Below are 24,003 nucleotides of genomic sequence, written 5' to 3' on the forward strand. Positions count from 1 at the left end.
ATATTTCACAAAGTATACATCCGATCTCAGAACTAAAGGTATGTTTAGAATCAGCATGGTAGTGCCAGTATAGCACTGGCTTTAGTTTATATATGAAAAACCTGCGGTTTGGTCTTTTAAGGCTTTGTAACATTTTTTAGGTTTTACAAATTATTACAGAATTTTTCTGCCATAGCATTTTAGAAATGATGACGATTTTTGAAGGGTCCTGTTACAGTAATTCCCGACCATAAGAATCTTCACTACCGGACTTCCGGACCCGGTCCTGGCTGAGGTGGCGGTGTAAAGGGGAAGCTCCTGCCACCCCCTGAAGATTCAGACAGAAAAAAGCCCCCCTGCTTCAGAGACCGGAGCGTGAGTGATCCAGCGGGGAAGAGGAGGAAGAAAGCAATGGGCAGATACCTTTTGAGGAGTGCCAGTGGCGGCGAGGGACCCGGGAGGAGCGGCGACTCTGAAGATATGAGAAGAGCAGAGGAACTGAACATGGAGCCGGAGAGTCTGCTGGGGGCGGAGCCTGAAGTGCAGGAGAAAGACGTGATGGATCTTTGTGGGAGCAGGAGAGCAACGGAGGACGCGGCTGAGCAGACAGAGAAAAACGGAGCTTGAGACAGGTGGATGCAGTGGTCAGAAGAGGGTGGATCACAGTGGGAGGATGAAGGGGTCATGGAGGGAGAAACAAGAGAGGAAGAAGATGGATGCATGGAGGAGGGGGAGCACGGAGAAATAGGAAGGCGGGAGGATTCAGCAAGGCAGCGGAGCAGGGAGAGGAGAGTGAGACAACCTCACCAAAGAAAAAGTATAACACTACACACCCCTGGCAAAGGAAACAGAAAACAAGACCCACTGACATCACATTCCTGCAAGGGAGGCAGAAACTCACTACAGATAAAAAAAAACAAGACAACATCGCCATCTGCTGGCCAAAACAAGCAACCACAAGAGCTTAATGTGGATTATAAAAGACTGGCAATAGAAGTGACATCTCACCTGTCTAAAGAAATTAAAGTGGCCATTGAGACAGCTATCCAATCTTCATTAGCCGCCATGCAAAAACAACTGAATGACCACTCCAATAGATTGGCAGAAACAGAACATAGAATAACTCTGAGGAGGTAATTCTGAGCATGCAAGAACAAATAGCAACTTTAGTAAAATCCAATGAATACCTGAAAGATAAGGCAGAAGATCTAGAAAAGAGGTCGAGGCGAAACAATCTTCGCATTGTGGGGCTGCCAGAATCGGTATCGATGAGCCAGCTAGACAATATCTGTGAGGTGGAGCTACCACGGGCGCTGGGCATAAAAGCGGACTTTAGATTGGAAAGAGCCCACAGAGTGGGACCATTAAGGCCGCAGGAGGGGAACAAAGGTGAAGGTCAAAATTCAAGTAATAAACCCCCGCCAAGAGCCAGACAAGTGATAGTCAAGTACCTTGACTACAAGCACAAAGAGGAAATCCTGAAGGCTTTCAGAGACCGAAAACGGCCCTTACAATACCAAGGCAATAGACTGTTGATCTTTGGGGATTACTCTGCTGATGTATCTAAACGGAGGAAGGAATTCAGCAAAATATGCACATTCCTGTACAACAAAAGAGTAAGATGCCAATTACTCTACCCGGCTATACTAAAGGTCAGGAACTCCAATGGCTCTTTCTCGTATTACAAAGATCACAAGGAAGCGGAAAACGTCCTCATGTCACAACACGACAAAAACCGGCCAGAGGAACAGGAGAAAAGTTCCAATGGAGGAGGATATTACAGAAAAGGTTCTCCTACAGGCCCAGGAGGAGAGGGGGGACAATCAAACAGACAAGCACGGACTGAGATCAGCGGAGCTAGGAGCAGAAGTCCAGTTCAGCAGCCTAGTCCTTGGTCGGGTCCCAGGGAACAGCACTCTGGGAGGCATCGAGACATCTGATGATCCTTGAATCGACTTCTACTGGATATTATTTGTTCCTCTTGGTCAAGGAAAGATGCCACGTAGAGAGGGGCGAGCCATTGTGAAGAGGATAGGGAGACAACTGATTGATCTTCCCACTCTCGGTGATAAAGAGTGAAAAATAGGAAAGAAAAAAGGGATTTTTTTTTTCTTTTCTTTTTCTGTTTTTCTTTTTTTTCCTCTCTACTCTTCCTCTCTTTCCCTCTGGATTGCTTTTTAGATCCAAGCACGATGGACCCGATCTGTTTGACAGAAAGGCCCCACAAATCCAGGACTATCCCAGCTGACAAACTTTCGTTAAGGTTTTATAATATAAACATAATGCTTTAATCCTTGCATAATATTTAAGGTCGTTGTGTTTTACCAGGGGGATAGAGCACAGAACTTGTTTATCAGGGGGGTGACTAGGGAGCCTCATATTCTGGCCAGGAAAAGGGGAAGTCACTCACATGGTGAGGAAAGCCGAAAGTCCCTTGAAAGGGAAAACATGTATTATAGTTGAGATTTTTTATTTTTCATGCGTTATCTAAGGTTTTATTTACAAGATGGGGAAAAGAAATGTCATCCTGGTGGAGTCAGTTGCGAAAGCAATGTGGGTAGCCGTGTCTTTCCTGAAGTAGGGGTCCTGAGGTGTAGCATTGACAAGAGCAGATTACCTAGACAAGCATGGTGCATTTAACAACGTGGAACGTTAAGGGCCTCAGATCACCTAATAAACAAGCAATGATATTAAGACACTTGAAAAAGCTAAAAACGGATATTGCTCTATTACAAGAAACCCACTTGGGGAGGGAGGATTTTTTCCCTATGAGGAAATACTGGGTAGGTTCAGTGTATGGGGCAGCGGCACAAGGCAGGAAGGCGGGCACACTGATCCTGATAAACAAACAGCTCAGTCATGAAGTGGTGGCTCATGAAGAAGACGACCAAGGAAGATGGCAGCATTTAACAATTACTAGTCCAGCGGGAACACTCAGCATATATAATGTTTATGGTCCAAACACGCACCAAAGCAAGTTTCATGACACCCTAAAAGCCCTAATTTTATCTGACAAGGAACCCAACATCATAGTGGCTGGAGACTTCAATACAGTGCCAGACTCAGTGGAGGATAGAAGGAGGGGAGAGGGAGAGTTGGGATCCGGGGACAAAGGTTTAGCTCACAAAGACGTTTCATTAGAAGATGTAGGTCTGAAAGACGTATGGAGATTAACTCACCCGCACGACATTGAATATACGCCCTTCTCTCACCCACACGGCAGTTGGTCACGTATAGATCAGATTTGGATGTCTATGGAACTTGTGAATGGAGCACAAAACTGTATTATTGAGAATATGGTGATCTCTGATCACAGTCCGGTGAGAGTGGACCTCAGAGAGAAATTCAAGAGGGGATCAGACATTATTTGGAGATTCCCGTCATTTCTCCTCAGACAGGACAATTTTCACAAGATAATTAAAGAGTGGTGGGAAGAGTTTTCAGAAGATAACAAAGAACACAGGGTGACCCCAGTACTATTCTGGGAAACGGCAAAAGCGGTCTTGAGAGGGCGTTTGGTGGGATATGCGGCCATGATTAAACGGAAGACGAATGAGAGCTACAACTCCCACAGCGAGACAGTGTGGATAGCATATACTAAATATTTGACAGACAGGTCTAGTACGGCAAAAGATAGGTGGTTGGTGGCTAAGAGAGATTTTGACGAGTGGGCAAAGAAAAAAAGAACAGCTTTTTTGGTCTCACAAGCAAGCTGATCTTCACAAATTTGGCAATAAGGCGGGGAGGATGTCGGCAAATTTAGCAAGGGGTAACAGAAAAATGACGGTAATCTCTAAATTGAAAACAAGGGGTGGGGGGGGGGCGACTTCGGATCCCAAGGAAATTAATAGGGTGCTGAGAGACTATTATAGGAAGTTATATGGGTCAGGACACAGCGACATGACTGACGTGTCAGAGTGGCTACGACGAGCCCAATTGCCTAGCTTAACGGAAGAATAAATAGAAGCCCTAAACGCGGACATTACAGAGGAAGAGGTTTCAAGAACAATAGGGGAACTCAACACTAATAGGGCACCAGGACCTGATGGTTTCAATAGCGAATTTTATAAAGCACTTAAGGACCTGATTTCACCGGATCTAACCTTAGTTTTTAATGCAATCCTGGGAGGAACAGAAATCCCTAAAAACGCCAACATAGCATACATTAAATTGATACCTAAGGGAACTAAAGATCTGGATGACCCCTCGAGCTACAGGCCCATCTCGCTCATCAACCAGGACTTAAAAATAATGTCCAAAATCATGGCTGACAGATTAACTCTGGTAGGACCATGGCCAATTTCAGAACATCAGGTAGGGTTTATTAAAGGGAGAAATGTGGTGACCAACATCAGGAAGACGATTTTAGTGGTTGATGCGGTTTGACTGGGGCGTACTGAGGGAAGGGCAAGGCCTGCTTTAGTCACAATCGACGCTGAGAAAGCGTTCGATAATGTTAATTGGGGCTGGTTGGACAAGGTGATGGAAGCTACGGGGCTTATAGGTAAAATGAGACTCTACATCAAAAACCTATATGCTAACTCGGGAGCAAGGATACACACCCCGGGCTTCCTGTCGGAAGTGTTTCCTCTGATGAATGGGATGAGACAGGGATGCCCGTTATCCCCCCTACTATTTAACCTGGCAATTGAGCAGTTATCAAGGGTGCTGCAGGGTCACAATAGTTTCAAAGGGATAAACATAAGGGGATCAGAAATGAAGATAGCACTTTTCGCCGACGACGTGATTTTATTTATGGGGGACCCAGGCACGGACCTGTCCCGGACACTTGACATGATTGAAAAATTTGGATCTTTCTCTGGTTTTAAGTTGAACAAAACGAAATGCGAAATTCTATTTTTGAAGGGAGGTCAAGGGCTAACTGGGAGAAACTTAAGTGAGGGTCATGTGAATGGGATCCCTATAGCGCAATCATCAGTTAAATACCTGGGAGTGTATATAGGGAGGACGGTGGAATCAATTTACAAATTGAACTATGGTCCACTGATTAGGAAAATTATAAACCAACTGAGAGGCTGGAAGGGATTACACCTTCCACTATTGGCAAGATGCCATCTCATAAAAATGATGAGCTTTCCCAGGTTGCTGTACCCCTTCCAAACGATTCCGTTACTGATAACACTAAAGGATTTCAACAGACTCAACTCAGCGTATGCAGATTTTGTTTGGAGGGGAAGGAAACCTAGAATAAAGCTGCGTACGCTGATGAAGTCAGTGGAGGAGGAAGGAATAAACTTCCTGGACGTCAGGGGGTACAACATTGTGTGCATCATGAGACATGTGATTGACTGGCTGAGAGGAACGAGCAGACACTCAGATCATGGCATGGAACACAAGTATGCGGAGCCATGGGACCTGACGTCCATTCTTCACTCCCCACTGTCCAAGGTCGAAGGTCACATAAGAAATTCAATTATATTCCGAGACACCATGCTGGCCTGGAGGTTGGTAAGACGGAAATTGGGACTTTCATGGAAGGTATCAAAATATCTAAATTCTTGGGCATCGCCAAACTTCCCCCAGGGGTGGGAGAATAACCTGTTCCTTAGATGGAAAGAGAAGGGCATTAGAAAAATGAAAGATGTTATGAGTGTGGAAGAGAGAAGGTGGCTGACAGGACGGGAAGTGCTGGATAAATATGACCGCAACAGTTTCCACATTATCCAATATGAACAATTGAAGCATGGAGTAATGAGAGATCTTGGAGAGATTGGAAGGGAACTGAACAAGAGCATGATTGACGAGCTAATGGAGTGCGATGTAACAAGTGTGAATGTCTCTCAAATATACCGAACATTCAGAAGTGTGTGAATATCCCGGGAAGACAGTCGTACGCTTTTAGCGTGGGAGAAGCAACTGAAAGGACAAGAAGTAGTGGGTGACATACTGAAAGGATGGGTGCAGATGCGGAAGCAGGTCACCAATGAGAGCTGGAGAGACACCCAATTTAGGATATTGCACAGGGCGGTGTTGGGTTTCAACATACCGGGTAAAAATGCACGGTGTCCTAAATGCCACAAGGAAAAAACAGACATGCTACATGGTTTGTGGGAATGTAGGGCAATAAAGAGGTTTTGGAATCAAGTCAGAACATTGGTTCAGACAACATGGAAAATTTACTGCAAACCAGAATTAATGGTGTGGATTTTTCACGTCTTTTAGGGTGGAGTTAGAGGGGGACTGAACACTCAAGATAAAAAGACATTTGCAATCATACATGACATAGCCATGATAGCTAAAAGGTGCATCCTAAGACACTGGATAAAGGAGGAGGCCCCATCCACAAGGGAAGTCATTGGCGAACTACATAATCTTCTGAGGTTGGAGAAACTAGAAGCAGAAAGGGACAAAGACATTAAGACTACCAAGTTCTTTGCGAGATGGAAAACCTTTATAGAGTCTCATTTCACACGGGAAGAAATAGTAGGATTTTTGTGTACTCACCGTAAAATCTCTTTCTCTGAGTCTTCATTGGGGGACACAGGACCATGGGTTATGCTGCTGTCACTAGGAGGCTGACACTAAGTAAACATAAAGAGTTAGCTCCTCCCTAGCAGTATACACCCCGAGCCGGAGGCGGGCTCAGATCAGTTTGGTGCACAAGCAGTAGGAGTACCAGAATCACCATACATAAAACAAGTTATAACTAAAATAATGCAGCCGTGCGAACAAGAGGTCTATGAACATACGACCGCTGAAAATAGCAGGCAAATGCAATTAAACAACCAAAAAACCAAGCAGGGTGGGTGCTGTATCCCCCAATGAAGACTCAGAGAAAGAGATTTTACGGTGAGTACACAAAAATCCTACTTTCTCTATCGTTTCATTGGGGGACACAGGACCATGGGACGTCCAAAAGCAGTCCCTGGGTGGGAATACCGAAGCCCGCAGATAGAAAGAAAACAACAACCTCCCTCGGCGGGCTTGTACTATAATTGAATGCTGTCACCCTATTACAGGTGTGCAACTGCTGCCTGCAAGACCTTTCTCCCAAAACTAGCATCTGCCGATGCTTGGGTGTGAACCTGGTAGAACCTAGTAAAGGTATGCAGGCTATACCAGGTGGCGGCCTTGCAGACCTGGTCGGCCGACGCCTGATGCCTAATCGCCCAAGAGGCTCCCACTGCACGGGTAGAGTGCGCCCTTACCCCCCGCGGCGGAGACTTGTCCCGAATCCGATAGGCCTCTGATATGGCGGAACGGATCCATCGGCAATTGTGGCTTTGGATGCCGATTCACCCCTCTTGGGACCAGAAGGAAGGACAAACAGACCATCCGACTTACGGAACGGCGCGGTTCTGGAGACATAAATTCTAAGGGCGCGCACCAGGTCCAGGGTGTGCAAGGACCTCTCCAAGCTGTGAGAGGGGCCAGGACAGAAGGACGGAAGAACGATTTCTTCGTTAAGATGGAACGGGGAGACCACCTTTGGGAGAAAGGCGGGATCTGGCCGGAGAACCGCTTTGTCCTGGTGAAAAATCAAAAAGGGAGCACGACAAGAGAGAGCTGCCAGCTCTGACGTCCTGCGAATAGAAGTGATGGCAACGAGGAACACCACCTTCCAAGACAGGTGAGAAAGGGAAGAATCCCGCAAGGGCTCGAATGGGGGACCCTGAAGCGACCCTAGGACTAGATTAAGGTCCCACGGTTCTAGAGGCCGACGATACGGCGGGGCCAGGTGGGCCACTCCCTGGATGAAGGTCTTAACCTGTGGACGAGAGGCCAGTGGGTTCTGAAACAGGATTGACAACGCCGATACCTGGCCCTTTAGTGTTGCGAGCGAGAGACCCGCATCTAGGTCTGACTGCAAGAATGCCAAAAGGGAAGGAAGGGAGAAGGCGAGAGGAGAAGAAATACTGTGCTCTTCACACCACCTGAAGAAGACCTTCCACGTGCGGTAGTATATTCTTGATGAAGATGGCTTCCTGGCCCTAATCATTGTCTGTATCACTCTTGAAGAAAAACCAGCCTGAGCTAGAACCCAGGATTCAATGGCCAGGCCGTCAAATTTAGGACCTGTGAGTTCTGATGGAAAAGAGGTCCCTGCTGCAGGAGATCTGGACGGTCTGGAAGACGCCACGGAGCGTCTGCGAGGAGCTGAGTGAGTTCCGCGAACCATGCTCGCCTGGGCCAGTCCGGAGCCACTAGGATGACTGGTATTCCTTCTGCCTTGATCTTCTTGAGGACCCTCGGGATCAGAGGGAGCGGAGGGAAGATGTACGGGAGATTGAACTGGCTCCATGACAGGGTGAGGGCGTCGACTCCTAAAGCCAAGCGGTCGCGGCACCGCGCTACAAATTGCGGAAGCTGACAGTTGAACCGGGAGGCCATTAGGTCCACATCCGGAACTCCCCATCTGTCGCAGATCTGGTTGAAGACTTCCCGGTTGAGGGACCATTCTCCGGAGGCGAGGCCTTCCCTGCTGAGGAAGTCCGCCGCCCAATTGTCCACGCCTGGGATGTGTACCGCTGAGATCAGGGAGTGATGACACTCGGCCCAGTGCAAAATCTTCTTGACTTCTTGCATCGCCCCGACACTTCTTGTGCCGCCTTGGTGGTTGATGTACGCCACCGCCGTCGCATTGTTTGACTGGATCCTGACCGGGCAACCCTGTACTAGGTGCCGAAACTGCTGCAAGGCTAGCCGGATGGCTCTTATCTCCAGAATGTTGATCGGGAGACAACTCTCCCGCGGTGTCCATCGGCCTTGCGCTGTGTGATGCCGAAACACTGCCCCCCAGCCCTGGAGACTGGCGTCGGTGGTCACTATCTTCCAGTGGAGCAGGAGGAATGACCTTCCTGACGCGAGGTTGCGTTGATTGAGCCACCAACGGAGGGAGTGGCGGGTCTCCGGCGAAAGATGAAACCTGCGGTCCAGAGAAAAGGGAGATCTGTCCCACTTCTTCAGCAAGGCCAGCTGGAGGGGCCGGAGGTGGAACTGTGCAAAGGGTACCGCTTCCATCGCCGCCACCATACGACCGAGGACTCGCATGCCGAACCTGATGGAAACTTGGCGCTGATGCCGGAGAGCGCGGAGGCCTCGTTGCAGGGAGGACATCTTCTCCTGTGTGAGGAAAACTCGCCCTTGGGTGGTATCGAATAACATGCCGAAAAAGGTGATCCGACGGGCCGGGGTCAGAGAGGACTTCTTCCGATTGATCAGCCACCCTAACCGTGAAAGGGTGTCGATCGTGACCTGAACCCCAAGACGACAGTCCTCGAAAGAAGAACCTTTTATCAACATATCGTCCAAGTACGGGATGACCATAACACCCCTGGAATGTAGGACGGACATGGCAGCCGCCATGATCTTCGTAAAGACCCTGGGGGCGGATGCGAGGCCGAAAGGAAGAGCCGTGAACTGGAAGTGATCTTCCGCTATCGTAAAGCGGAGGAACTGTTGGTGAGAGGTGGCTATAGGGACGTGAAGATAGGCGTCTTGAATATCCAGCGATGCCAGGAATTCGCCGACCTCCATGGACGCGATCACGGACCGGAGTGACTCCATTCGAAACGGCCGAGGCCTCACCGACCTGTTTAGAAGCTTTAGGTCGAGGACTGGGCGGACAGAGCCGTCCTTCTTGGGGACCACAAAAAGGTTGGAATAGAACCCCTTGAAACGTTCTGCGGGAGGGACTGGTACCACGACTCCGGCTGGGAGGAGGGAGTCTATGGAGTGAAAGAACGCGTGAGCCCGCGCGGGAAACTCGGGAGGGCGAGATAGGAAAAAACATCTCGGTGGCTTTGACTCGAATTCTATTTTGTAGCCTGATGTGATGATCTCTCTGATCCAGGCATCGGCAGTCAGGGGGATCCACACATGCTGGAAACGAGACAGACGCCCTCCCACGAGGCTGGCGCTGTTGCGCGCCGACCGCGAGTCACTTGGAGGAACGTCGGCGGTAACCGGAAGAGGATTTCGTGGACTGGCGGGGACGTGAACGCCAGGCGGGATTGGTCTTGAATGACGGGGTCCTCCTGTCTCTCGGAGGAGAGCGGCTTTTTCGCGGCTGGGGAGTGGAGTTGAAGCTGCGAAAGGGCCGGAAATGAGCGGTGGGGCGCCGATTCTGGAAGCGCTTGGGGCGCAATTGGGGGAGAGATGTACTCTTTCCTCCCGTTGCATCGGAGATCAACTGGTCCAGCTTATCTCCGAAAAGACGTTCCCCTAGGAAGGGCAGGGAAGTTAGTGACTTCTTAGAGGCCGCATCCGCGTTCCAGGACCGGAGCTAGAGGGCTCGACGGATGGCCACATTGTTGCTGGCGGCCTGGGCCGCGCAATTTGCAGACGCCAGGGCTGCATTGAGCAGGTACTCACCCGCGAGGGAAATCTGCGAGGCGATGAGGACCAGGTCCGGATTGGCAGGAATGGCGCGGAGACCGCAGCGTAGCGTGTCCGCCCAGGACATCAGAGCCTTCGCAACCCAAACCGAGGCAAAGGCCGGTGAGAGTGATGTGCCCGCTGCCTCGAAGGCGGAACGGGCCAACCTGTCAATAGTACGGTCCGTGGGGTCCTTGAGAGACGTACCGTTAGTGAGTGGAAGGACTGTGTGAGAAGACAGGCGGGAGATTGGGGGGGTCGACCACAGGGGAGCACAGGGGAGCCTGCCCAATCCTTTCGAAGACCCTCAGGAAAGGGATAATGCAAATCAATGGACTTACCGCTGGTAAATACCTTGTCCGGCTGTTGCCTGTGGCTGCGCAGTAACTCAGCGAATTCTGGATGTCCGCTGAATGCGCTCTGGGCCCGCTTCATCCGCTTAAACGAGACCTGGGTGCTCTGGGAGGAGACGGGGTCCACCTGTACCTTTAGGGTCTGGTTTACTGCTTCTATCAGGCTATTCACCATGCGCCGAATATCAGCCGCATGCTCTGAGTCCAGCAGGGGTGCTGCATCGGAATCATCATCGGAGCGGTCAGAAGACTCCCTGGAGGAATGATGGTCTGGACCTGGGGATGAAGGTGAAACCTGGGAAGAGGCTGAAGACGAGACCTGGCGGGTCCGCTTCTGAGCAGCAGAGGAGGTCCCTGCGACGGGGCTCACCTGCTCCGGAGGCGATTGCGTCGGGTCTGCGGGAATCTGGGCGAGCGACGGCAGCAGGCGCAGTGCTTGCGCGATGGTCCGAGAAGCCTCAGAGAGGGAATCTACGGACTGGGACAGGGACGCTAGCCAGTCGGGGGGGGGGGCGGGACGCAGGGCCCTGTAGCATCTGGCGCTGTGGCGTCTGCGGTATCAGAAGCGTCGGCCGCGGAGTCCTGCGGAGGCTGCGCGTCTGTAGAACAGACGGAGCATAGTGGGGCGTCCTGGCCCTGGGAAAATTTGGTCTTACAGGAGGAGCATGCAAAAAATAAGGCAAAGGGGGCCTGCTTGGGTCGGGTGGACTTAGCATTAGGCATGGTGAAAACAAGTACTCTCCCTGGTGGCTGCTAGGAAGGAGACAGGAGAGGGTTAACTCGTCCCTAAACTCAGAGAACGCTACCTAGTGAGGGCTACTCCTTAGGAGCAGAGCTTACCCAGGTCCTGCGTGCTGCCCACCAATCCAGAAGAGGGAGTCCAGGGGTGAGCTGGCCAGAAGTGAGAACGCCGGCGCGCTGCAGCCTCAGGGGACCAGAGACAGGCTAAAATGGCGAGGGGACGCTGGAGGAGGCTGGGGGAGGAGCAGCATTCCGACGCGAAAAACCGGAGGATCCACAGCCCCCACCATAAGCCAGGAGGCTGAGCGGTGGGAGGAGACTGGGCCAGACGACCGGCGGCCAATAGCGCTGCAGCGGGGGCGTGGCTAGGACGCAGAGCGACTAGGCCGAGACCGGGGCCTAAATTTTGGAGAGGGCCGGGGGAAAGTGAAGGAGAGGAGCGGTCCTACCTGTTCTCGGCGGCGCCGGCCCAGCGATGGATGCGGTGCAGGCAGGGCGCCCTGCCCTTGCCTGTGCGCAGTGCCCTCAACCAGGAAGACTGAGGACTTCGGGGGAGAGCGTGCTGAGCCAGGGAAGTGGACATCATGATGGGGGAAGCAGCCCCCCTGCAGGTGAAGGCAGCGTGACAGGGTCCCATCGATTACACACGCGCTGCAGAGGTCCCATCCCTGCTGTACTCCCCTGTACGCCCTTTGGGGTGATACCGCAGGGCGAATCAGGGGTGCCCACAACAACCTGCCCACACGCGCAACCCCGGGAGTGGTACCACGGGGATGGACGGGGGAGAGGGCCCGAAATCTCAAGCCCCTGCGACCCTGGGGAGTGGTACCCACAGGGCTGCGGAGGATGAGTGAAGCGAATACCTGCAGAGGAAAAGAAGACAGGTATGAGAGCGATGAGCGGCGCCGAAATAAAAGAAAAAAGCGCAAAAACACAAATGGCTGAGGGGGGCTGAGACGGCCCACATCAGCCTCCTACGACACTAAGCTAAAACTGATCTGAGCCCGCCTCCGGCTCGGGGTGTATACTGCTAGGGAGGAGCTAACTTTTTATGTTTACTTAGTGTCAGCCTCCTAGTGACAGCAGCATAACCCATGGTCCTGTGACCCCCAATGAAACGATAGAGAAAAATAAGTTTTTGACACCTTTCAGGCATTCGGAGTGGTACCTTCTAAATAAAATCCAGGGTAGTTTGGGAAAATTAAGGTTCAACTAGCGGGGACTCGAGGGAAGGGCGAAGGAGAGACGTCACGGCAACAACAAGGCTCAACATTGATATTGGAAATATTACAGGATGACAAAGGGGTTCAGGGGTTTGTTTTACATGTGTTCCGTTTGGATTTTCTAATACTGACTCATTGTATATCATTGCAAATCGAAAAATGGTTTGGAATACCATGTTGAGGTTTTATCCTTTTCTTTGAAATATTCTGGAGATGAATGTACGTTTTTTGTTGTTTTTTTTTGCAATCATACTTTGCTATGGTTTTGTATAAAATTTTGTAAAATCAATAAAAAGTGTTTGGAAAAAGAATCTTCACTACCTTAAGACTGCAAAGGGTCTTACACTGAGACAAGCTTGATGGTCATTATTTTTCAATAGGTTTAATTTCTTTATAAATTAATCGCCCTGGTTCTAAAAACATTAAGGCCGATGCTTGGGATGTCACCATTTTTTGGTATCTATGGTGGGCATCCCTAGTTCTGTATGTTTCAGGGAAAGCACTCGTCACGGGTATCAGGGGAGGAATTATTTGTCTCAACTTTATCATCTTCATTGAAGAAGGTTAAGCAATATTTTCGTGACATGGGTTCTAATTATAAAAGAGTGGCTTACTATAGACACGAGTCTGGTCCCGATCCGTGTCTGTGTGATCTGATGTGGTTATCTGCCAAGAACATTAACCCCTTAATGACCGCGGGCAGTAATATTACGTCCTAGAGGTCCCAATGTTACTGCCCGCGGTCTGCCGCCGGCAGCATGCCGCAATCGGCACACATCTCAGCTGATTTTCACAGCTGAGATGTGTGCCTGCCAGGCACGAGCAGAATAGTTAGCTGCTCGTGCCGTTTAACTCCTTAAATGGCGCTGTCAATATGTGACAGCGCCATTATAATCGCGATCGCGGTAAACTTTTACTTACCGCCCGATACCGGAAGTCACGTGACGTGATCACGTGACTTCCGGTAGTTGTCGTGGTAGCACAGGGTCATGTGATGACTCCTGTACCAGCCATGAATTACTTTCAGTTTCACTCGGCCCGGAGCCGAGTGAATCAGAAAGTGAGCGTATCTGCTGTTTACAGCTGTGTAGCTGTGATCATCAGATAGGGCAGAGCGATCGGATTGTTGACCGCTATAGCCCCATAGGGGGACTAGTAAAATAAAATAAAAAATATAAAAGAAGTTTTAAAAAATTTAAAAAAAAACAAACAAAAAAAACCTAAAAGTTCAAATCACCCTCCTTTCGCCCCATTGAAAATTAAAGGGTTAAAAAATAAAAAATATACACACATTTTGTATCACCGCGTTCAGAAATGCCCGATCTATCAAAATATAAAGTCAATTAATCTGATCAGTAAACGGCGTAGCGACAAAAAAATTCCAAACGCCAAAGTGACTTTTTTTGTCACCACAACTTTTGCGCAAAATGCAATAACAGTCGATCAAAACGTAGCATCTGCGCAAAAATGGTACAATTAATCAGCTCGAGACGCAAAAAATAAGCCGGTACTGAGCCATAGATCCCAAAAAATAAGAACGCTATGGGTCACGGAATATGGCGTAAAACATGCGCCACTTTTTTTGGACAAACTTCCGATTTTTTTTTAACCCCTTATATAAAAGTAAACCTATACATGTTTGGTGTCTACAAACTCGCACTGACCTTAGGCATCACACCCACACATCATTTTTCCATATAGTGAACACAGTGAATAAAATATCTCAAAGACAATAGTGCTATCGCACTTTTTTGGCAATTTTTAAGTACAGCTCGTTCCACAAAAAATGAGCCCTCACATGACCATATTGACTGAAAAATAAAAAAAGTTACGTCTCTCAGAAGAAGAATGGCAAAAAAAAATGGAAAGCGAAAACTCGGCCAGTCGTGAAGGGGGTTAAACTCAAAATACCTTCATTAAGGCTAACACCCCGGTTTATTGATTCAGTGGTAAAAATAATTTGAACAATTATGAGTAGAAGAGAATGTTGCGATCTAACAGCAAAATGGTGATCACATGAATATGATAAGTCTGGACTACACCACCAATAAAGCAGCTACAGCCGGTGAGAAAAATCTGTGACTTCTCTACATTTACTGGTTCCTACTCACCTGGATAGTCATATGTAGGAATCTCCTCTTTATACCGGTCACCATCCCTCACATCTGTCTCTGTAGTATTAATATTGGTCAGATATTTACCCTGAAACAAATATTGGAAAAGTCACACACTGGGAGGCTTCTGAGCGGGCGAATCTGCAAGTCAAGTGTGGCTGCAAGGTAAGTTTGTAGCATAGTTAAACACAATATCATAGTTTCACATAAGAGCATAGTTTGGTGGTAACTTTCTAATTTTCCATTGTTTTCATCTGTATTGTTTATCTCCATTTAGTATGTGCTCCATGGACAATGCTACTAGGTGTGTATCTTGTGAGATGTATGCATGCCTTGACATGCCATTCAAGGGTGAATATGCCTGCGCTCGTTGTCAGTGTGTTACATATTTGAAATCCCAGGTAATGGACCTAAATATGCAACACTCAAAAGCACTGCAAACCTTGAGAGGAGTTTAGAGCTCACTGAGTTTTCTCTGGCTGGGGCCAGTGCTATGAAGGAGGGTGGAGGAGGGAAAGTTCAAGACCCAAAAGTATGTAGCTGGGTAATAGTTAGAAGTAAGGCTAAAAAGTGTCAGGGAGCCTAATCCTGAAATGGCACAACCTAATAAATATGCCTGTTTTATTGATATTGGAGATGCAGAGTTAGAACTAGGATCACTACAGCAGAACGTTGCTCCTAGCAACCAGGAAAATGACTGCTGTAGGAAGGATTGAAATAAGAGTGCAGCAAAGGCCAGACAGATGTTGGTGTTAGGGGACTCTATCATCAGGTGGACAGACAGGGTCATCTGTCGCCGAGACCGTAAATGCCGAACAGTGTGTTTTCTGCCGGGTGCGGCATATTGCAGATTAGATAGACAGATTGTTGGGCGGGGCTGGGGAAAACCCAGCAGTCATGGTGCACATTAGTACTAATCACAAAGTTAGAGACAGGTGGAAGGTCCTTAAAAATGATTACAGGGAACTAGGAGAGAAGCTGAAGTCGAGGACCTCCAAAAGGTGGTGTTTTCTGAAATACTACCGATGCCTCAAGTGTCACTAGAAAGACAGCGGGAGCTTAGGAAGATAAATATGTGGCTTAGAAATTGGTGCAGGAAGGAAGGGTTTGGGTTCATGGAGAACTGGGCTGACTTCTCAGTCGGCTACAGGCTCTACAGTAGGGACGGACTGCACCTCAATGGGGAGGGTGTAGCTGTGATGGGGGAGAAAATGGTCAGACGGCTGGAGGAGCTTTTAAACTAGGACCTGAGGGGATGGAGTGTATTGTGCAAAAAAGATAATAGATAGAGTAGACAGAGAGACTGAGACAGTAAGGGTCAAGGCAGGTTCAACAGAGGCAGGGACAGGTAAGGCTGGGTTCACACATAGCGACAGCGACAACGACAACGACGTCGCTGTTACGTCACCATTTTCTGTGACATAACAGCGACCTGGTAAGTCGCTGTTATGATCGCTGCTTAGCTGTCAAATACAGCGACGCAGCAGCGATCATAACGTCGCTACATGTGCAGAGAGCAGGGAGCCGCGCACACTGCTTAGCGCTGGCTCCTTGCTCTCCTAGCTACAGTACACATCGGGTTAATTACCTGCTGTGTACTGCAGTTACATGTGCAGAGAGCCGGAGCCGGCAGCACAGGCAGCGTGAGAGCTGCGGAGGCTGGTAACTAAGGTAAATATCGGGTAACCACCTTGGTTACCCGATGTTTACCCTGGTTACAACTTACCGCAGCTGCCAGATGCCGGCTCCTGCTCCCTGCTCGCTTCATTTCGTCGCTCTCTCGCTGTCACACACAGCGGTGTGCGTCACAGCGGGAGAGCGCCTTTGAAGAAACCGAACCAGGGCTGTGTGTAACGAGCAGCGATCTCACAGCAGGGGCCAGATCGCTGCTTAGTGTCACACACAGCGAGATCGCTAATGAGGTCACTGTTGCGTCACCAAAACCGTGACGTAGCAGCGATTTCGGTAGTGATCTCGCTATGTGTGAAGCACCCCTAAGGAAAGTAGGGAGATGATAGTAAGAAAATGTCTTAAATGTCTGCTGGCAAATGCAAGAAGTCATTTAAAAAAAATTAATGAGTTGGAGACACTTACAGTGCCTTGTGAAAGTATTCGCCCCCCCTAGAATTTTTCAACATTTTCCCACATTTCAGGCTTCAATCATAAAGATAAAAATTGTAATGTTATGGTGAAGAATCAACAAGTGGGACACAATTGTGAAGTTGAATGAAATTTATTGCTTATTTTGAACTTTTTTTAAAAAAATAAATAACTAAAAAGTGGGGCGTGCAATATTATTCATACCCTTTAAGTTAATACTTTGTAGCGCCACCTTTTGCTGCGATTACAGCTGCAAGTAGCTTGGGGTATGTCTCTATCAGTTTTGCACATCAAGAGACTGAAATTCTTGCCCATTCTTCCTTTGCAAATACAGTGGAACCTCGCTTAACGAGTAACCCAGTTAACGAGAATTTCGCTTAACAAGCAAAGATTTCTGTAAATTTGTAACTCGATTTACGAGAAATCTTTGCTGTACGAGCAAAAATACTGACCGCACACACTTCCGGTTCCGTACATCCACCGCGTTCTGACCCGCACTTGCAGTCCACACAAACACAAAAGCACGCATAAACACACACGCACGCACATACAGTATTATGCTCACCTTACCTTCCGTTCCACCGCCGGCCTCATGGTTCTTGTAGTTCCCAGGTACATTGCGACGTCCTCGCGCCGAACTACAAGACCCAGGAGGCCGGCGATGGAACAGAAGGTAAGGTGAGGTGAGCATAATATGTGTACCTTCAGTTCCATCGCGGGCCTCCTGGGTCCTGTAGTTCGCCGCTCCACTCCAGGTTGTGCATCGGCAACCATAGTGACGAAGCAGGAACTTCCTCTCACCGCTACTCAAAGGCAGTGCGCTGGCCAATCAGAGGCAGGCGTCTCCTGCCTTTGACGTCAGCGCTCTGGCAGTGGAGGTTCATCGCTCGTCGTTATGGTAACCCGATACACAGCCCGTACCGGAGAACAGCAAGTCCCAGGAGACCGGCAATGGAACGGAAGGTAAGGTGAGCATAATATGTGTACCTTCCGTTCCATCGCCGGCCTCCTGGGTCCTGTAGTTCGCCGCTCCAGGATGTGTATCGGTAACTATCGGCGACGAGGCAAGAACTTCTGCTGTCAGACGCTACTCACAGGCAGCGCGCTGACCAATCAGAGGCTCCTGCCTATGACGTCAGCGCTCTGGGTGCGGAAGTTCCTCCCTTGTCGTCATGATTACCCGAAACACAGCCCGTGCTACTGAACAGCAAGTCCCAGCAGACCGGTGATAGAACGGAAGGTAAGGTGAGCATATAATATGAGCGTGTGAGTTTGTACGTGTTTGTGTGAGTTTGTGTGTGTTTGTACGTGTGTGGAATGGCACAACAGGGGACCAGGATAGGACATTTAACAAGTTGTGGAATGAATTGTCTGTATTGCAATGATTTCCTATGGGAAATCTTGCTTTGCCTAACGAGTAACTTGGTTAACAAGAACACTCCCAGAATGGATTGTTCTCGTTAACCAAGGTTCCACTGTAGCTGGAGCTGAGTGAGGTTGGATGGAGAGCGTTTGTGAACAGCAGTTTTCAGCTCTTTCCACAGATTCTCGATTGGATTCAGGTCTGGACTTTGACTTGGCCATTCTAACACCTGGATATGTTTATTTGTGAACCATTCCATTGTAGATTTTCCTTTATTTTTGGGATCATTGTCTTGTTGGAAGACAAATCTCCGTTCCAGTCTCAGGTCTTTTGCAGACTCCAACAGGTTTTCTTCAAGAATGGTCCTGTGTTTGGCTCCATCCATCTTCCCATCATTTTAAATATCTTCTCTGTCCCTGCTGAAGAAAAGCAGGCCCAAATCATGATGCTGCCACCACCATGTTTGACAGTGGGGATGGTGTGTTCAGTGTGATGAGCTGTGTTGCTTTTACGCCAAACATTTAGTTTGGCATTGTGCCCAAATAGTTTGATTTTGGTTTCATCTGACCAGAGTACCTTCTTCCACATGTTTGGTGTGTCTCCGAGGTGGCTTGTGGCAAATTTTAAACAACACTTTTTATGGATATCTTTGAGAAATGGCTTTCTTCTTGCCACTCTTCCATAAAGGCCAGATTTGTGCACTGTACGACTGATTGTTGTCCTATGGACAGACTCTCCTACCTCAGCTGTAGATCTCTGCAGTTAATCCAGAGTGCTCATGGGCCTCTTGGCTGCATCTCTGATCAGTCTTCTCTTTGTTTGAAATGAAAGTTTGGATGGACGGCCGGGTCTTGGTAGATTTGCAGTGGTATGATACTCCTTCCATTTCAATATGATTGCTTACACAGTGCTCCTTGGGATGTTTAAAGTTGTGGAAATCTTTTTGTCACGAAATACGGCTTTAAACTTCTCCACAACAGTATCATAGACCTGCCTGTAGTGTTCCTTGATCTTCATGATGCTATCTGCGCTTTAAACAGGACACTGAGACTATCAGAGAGCAGGTGCATTTATACGGAGACTTGATTACACACAGGTGGCTTATATTTATCATCATCAGTCATTTAGGACAACATTGCATCATTCAGAGATCCTCAATGAACTTCTGGAGTGAGTTTGCTGCACTGAAAGTAAAGGGGACGAATAATATTGCACGCCCCACTTTTCAATTATTTATTTTTTAAAAAAAAGTTTAAAAATAAGCAATACATTTTGTTCAACTTCACAATTGTGTCCCATTTGTTGCTGATTCTTCACCATAACATTAAAAGTTTTATCTTTATGTTTGAAGCCTGAAATGAGGGGGAAAAAATAAAAATTTGAAAAATTCAAGGGAGCCGAATACTTTCGCAAGGCATGTCATTACAGAAACCTGGCTGGATGAGAGCCATGACTGAAAGACAAACAGAGGGTTATACTACATTCAGGAAGGACAGGAAAGACAAAAATGATGGAGGGGTGTGTATATTTATAAAATCTAACCAAAGACTTGTGCTCAATGATGACATTAGGGGGAGCTGCAACAATGTAGAATCAGTATGGGTAAATGTACACGGGGAGGGGAAAAATGGAAAGCTGCTAATTGGAGTTTGCTGCAACAAATTGAAAAGACAGCAAATAATAATCGGGTCCTTATTATGGGGGATTTTAACTACCCAGACAGTCAGTGGGACATCGAATCTTCAGGTTGTGGTAAAAGCTGTAAGCTCTTATTTGCTGTTCAAGACAATTACCTCTCTCAGATGGTAGATGAACCGACCAGGGGAGATGATTTGCTGGATTTGGTGTTGTCAAAAACACCGGATACAATTTCAGATCTACAGGTTCGGGAGCAGTTGGGCACCAGCGATCATAATATGGTAAGTTTCAATGTAATATTCAACAGAACAATTGAAAGAGGAAATGCTAAAACCTGGAATTTTAGGAAAGCTGATTTCAACAAATTAAGGGAAGAGATTAATCGTGTGAATTGGAAAAATGTCATGTTAATTGGGGATACCGAACATAAATGGGGCAAGTTTAAGCATATACTCCTAGAGTCCTGTAAAAAAATGTATACCCTCTAGTAATAAAATGTCCAGTAACAAATTGAAACCACTATGGATAAATAAGACAGTACAAAGTATAATAAAACAAAAACAAAGGGGTATTTAAAATCTTAAAGGCTGAGAATACAGAAATAGCATTTCAGAAGTATAAAGATCTCAACAGAAAATGTAAAAAGGAAATCAAACTAGCAGAATTAGCTACTGAAACAAAAATTGCCAAAGAAATTAAAATAAAGCCCAAAATGTTTTTTTTTATAAATACATCAATGCCAAAAGAAAAAAAAAAACAAGGATGGTATTGGTGCTATAACAGATAATTGTAGAGGACAAAGAAAAGGGTGAGATATTAAACAGGCACTTTTCATCCTTGTTCACCAAAGAACTGACTGTTCCAGGGGTCGTTCAACAAGGCAAAAATCAAAGCCCCCCCTCTGATATATAACCAATTTAATACAAGAAGTACGCCTGCGTCTGAGTAAATTAAACATTGACAAATGCCCTGGGCCAGATTGGATTCATCCACGGATATTGAGGAAATTGAGCTCAGTAATTGACAGACCGCTGTATTTAATCTTCTTAGAATTTCTTGTAACAGGCTTGGTACCTCAGAATTGGAGAATAGTTGACGTGGTACCGATATTTAAAAAAGGTAAGAGGGTGGATCCAGGTAACTACTGTCTGATAAGTCTGACATCAGTAGTATGCAAGGTTTGAGAGCATTTTAAGAGATGACATGCAACGATATATTAGAGGGTATAATATAATAACTGATAAACAGGCATGGATTCATGAAAGATAAGTCGTGTCTAACCAACATGTTGGGTTTCTATGAGAAGGTAAGTGCAAATCTGGATATTAGTAATGCAGCTGATGTGATTTAGTTGGACTTTGCAAAGGTATTTGATACTGTGCCACATAATTTTGTAATGAAGCTCTAGAAGCAAAGACTAGAGGAAACTATAAGCAGATGGGTAAGGAATTGGCTAAAAGATGGGAAAGAAAGAGTCGTTATAAATGGTACTTTCTCCAATTGGATTATAGTCAGCAGTGGGGTACCGCAAGCATCTATGCTAGGACCGATTCTTTTTAATCTCTTTATTAATGACCTTGTGGATGGGATTGAGAGTAAAGTGTAAATTTTTGTTGATGACACCAAACTACGTAGGATATTAAAAATTAACCTTGATAGTACAATATTACAAAATGATCTGGATAAGAAATGAGAATGGGCAGACACTAGGCAAATCAGATTGAATGTTGATAAATTTAAAGCAATGCACCTAGGACAAAGTAATCCTATAGCTGCATATACATTAAATTGAACTAAACTCGGGAATACAGAACAGGACTTGGGGATTCTGGTTACAAGTAAGCTGAGCAGCAGCACTCAATGTCAAGCAGCAGCTGCAAAAGCAAACAAGATTTTAGAGTGTACAAAAAGAAAGATTAGATCCCGTAATCCCAATGTATTGTTACCCCTCTATAAAGCACTTGTATGGCCATTTCTGGAATATGAGATCCAGCTGTTTGCTCCACATTTTAAAAAGGATAATAAGAAGATAGAGTCAGTTCTAAGGTTGGCAACTAGATTTTTTTAAAGAAATGGAAGGCCTCCCATATGATGAGAGGTTAAAAGAGTTAGATTTGTTTAGCTTAGAAAAAAGACGTCTCACAGGAGTTCTCATTTATATGTATAAATACATGTGTCGTCAATACAAAGGACTGGCACATGACTTATTCCTTACAAAGACAATACTAAGGACCAGGGGGCACTCACTGCGAGTGGAAGAAAGGCCATTCCCTCAGATAAATAGGAAAGGGTTCTTTACAGTAAAGGGGGCTTTACACGGTAGAGATATCGCTAGCAATTTCTAGCGATAGCGACCGTGTAAGTACCCGCCCCCGTCAAGCATGCGATTGTTTGTGATCGCTGCCGTAGCGAACATTATCGCTACGCAGCGTCACACATACTTACCTGGTCGGCGGCGTCGTTGTGACTGCCGAACAATCCCTCCTTCAAGGGGGAGGGACGTTCGGCATCACAGCGACGTCACCGCAACGTCACTAAGCGGCCGGCCAATCAAAGCAAAGGGGCGGAGATGAGCAGGACGTAACATCCCGCCCACCTCCTTCCTTCCTTATTGTGGCCGGCGGCAGGTAAGGAGACGTTCCTCGCTCATGCGGTGTCACACATAGCGATGTGTGCTGCCGCATGAGAGATGAACCACAACGCTAAACAACCCTTACCGATTTTTGACTTTGGGACGACCTCTCCATGGTGAACGATTTTCACCATTTTTGAGGTCGCTGGTAAGTATTACACGCTGCGATATCGTTAATGACGCCGGATGTGCGTCACTAACAACTTGACCCCGGCGACCAAACATTAACGATATCGTAGCGTGTAAAGCCCCCTTTAGAGTAGTCAGATTGTGCAATGCCCTACCACAAGAGGCAGTAATGGCAGACACTATATCAACATTTAAAATAGGGTTGGAAGATTTCCTCAGTACACACAACATTGTCAGTTATAAGTGATTTAGTGACAAAATGTATAATTGGTGGAGGAAGGTTGAACTAGATGAACCTAGGTCTTTTTTACAACCTACTGTATGTAACTACGTAAGATGGAGAAGTCCCATCTATGATCAGCTCTAATCCTGCCATCTCCACCGTTCTCATTAGACAAGTATAAAACATATAATACTGGTGGATAAAACAAGACTGAGCACAAGACCTTCACAGCCGTCTACACATCATAGGGGGATTTTATAGCACCTTCTCTCCATCTACCTGATGATCCTGAGGAACATCGGGATCTTCTTGTTTACAGTCCTGTGGGAGAAGAGGACGGGGACATCTCTCTGGTGTTGTCCTCTTACTGGATAGAACTGGAGGAAACACATACAGGGACTGAATTTATTCCTTACATACAGATAATTATAGGCCGTGTGTATTTAGTCCTGTCTATTACCTGGTGATGTGAGGGGCTGGGGAACCTCCATCATGACGTCCTTGTACAGATCTTTGTTTCCTTCTAAATACTCCCACTCCTCCATGGAGAAATAGACGGTGACGTCCTGACACCTTATAGGAACCTGAAACATACAATGATACCGTCATCCCCGATCCCTTCATAGCGTTACTGTATAATGTCCCAGCATTCCCAGCAGTGTCACCTCTCCAGTCAGCAGCTCAATCATCTTGTAGGTGAGTTCTAGGATCTTCTGGTCATTGATGTCTTCATGTATCGGGGGGTGAGGTGGAGGCCCTGTGATTGGGTTCAGGGGTTTTCCCCATCCCTCAGACACAGGGGCCTGACAGCGCTCACTAGAGGTCTTCTTCACTACTGTGTAATCCTGGTTATGGAGAGACACAGTAATAAATCTCACTACAGACATTTCCAGAGTCCTCACCTCTCCATTTCTGTCCATCTGTTATTCCCATAGATAAGAATGATGTAATGTGACGTCATCAGAATCTCTCACCTCTCCAGTAAGCCGGAAGAGGATCTCTAGGGTGAGGTGTAATATCCTCTCCGCCATCTTGTCCCTGTTGTTGTACAGATCTTTGTGTCCTTCTAAATACTCCCACTCCTCCATGGAGAAATAGACGGCGACGTCCTGATACCTTACAGGAACCTGACACACACAATGATACCGTCACCCCCCGATCCCTTCATAG

At 47.2% G+C, this 24,003-nt stretch overlaps 1 protein-coding gene across 1 annotated transcript in view; it reads right to left on the bottom strand.

Annotated features, from left to right (window-relative positions):
- Positions 1–24,003, bottom strand: part of LOC142312234 (uncharacterized) — a 68,375-nt gene that overhangs the window by 14,182 nt on the left and 30,190 nt on the right. Inside the window, exons 4-8 of the mRNA XM_075351148.1 lie at positions 23,808–23,960; positions 23,499–23,678; positions 23,294–23,417; positions 23,113–23,210; positions 14,746–14,836 (exon numbers count right to left, since the gene is read on the bottom strand). Of these exons, the coding sequence (XP_075207263.1) occupies positions 14,746–14,836; positions 23,113–23,210; positions 23,294–23,417; positions 23,499–23,678; positions 23,808–23,960 (646 nt within the window). The remainder of the gene's footprint in view (positions 1–14,745; positions 14,837–23,112; positions 23,211–23,293; positions 23,418–23,498; positions 23,679–23,807; positions 23,961–24,003) is intronic.

Source organism: Anomaloglossus baeobatrachus, chromosome 5 (genome assembly GCF_048569485.1).
Source record: "Anomaloglossus baeobatrachus isolate aAnoBae1 chromosome 5, aAnoBae1.hap1, whole genome shotgun sequence".
Classification (NCBI taxonomy): domain Eukaryota; kingdom Metazoa; phylum Chordata; class Amphibia; order Anura; family Aromobatidae; genus Anomaloglossus; species Anomaloglossus baeobatrachus.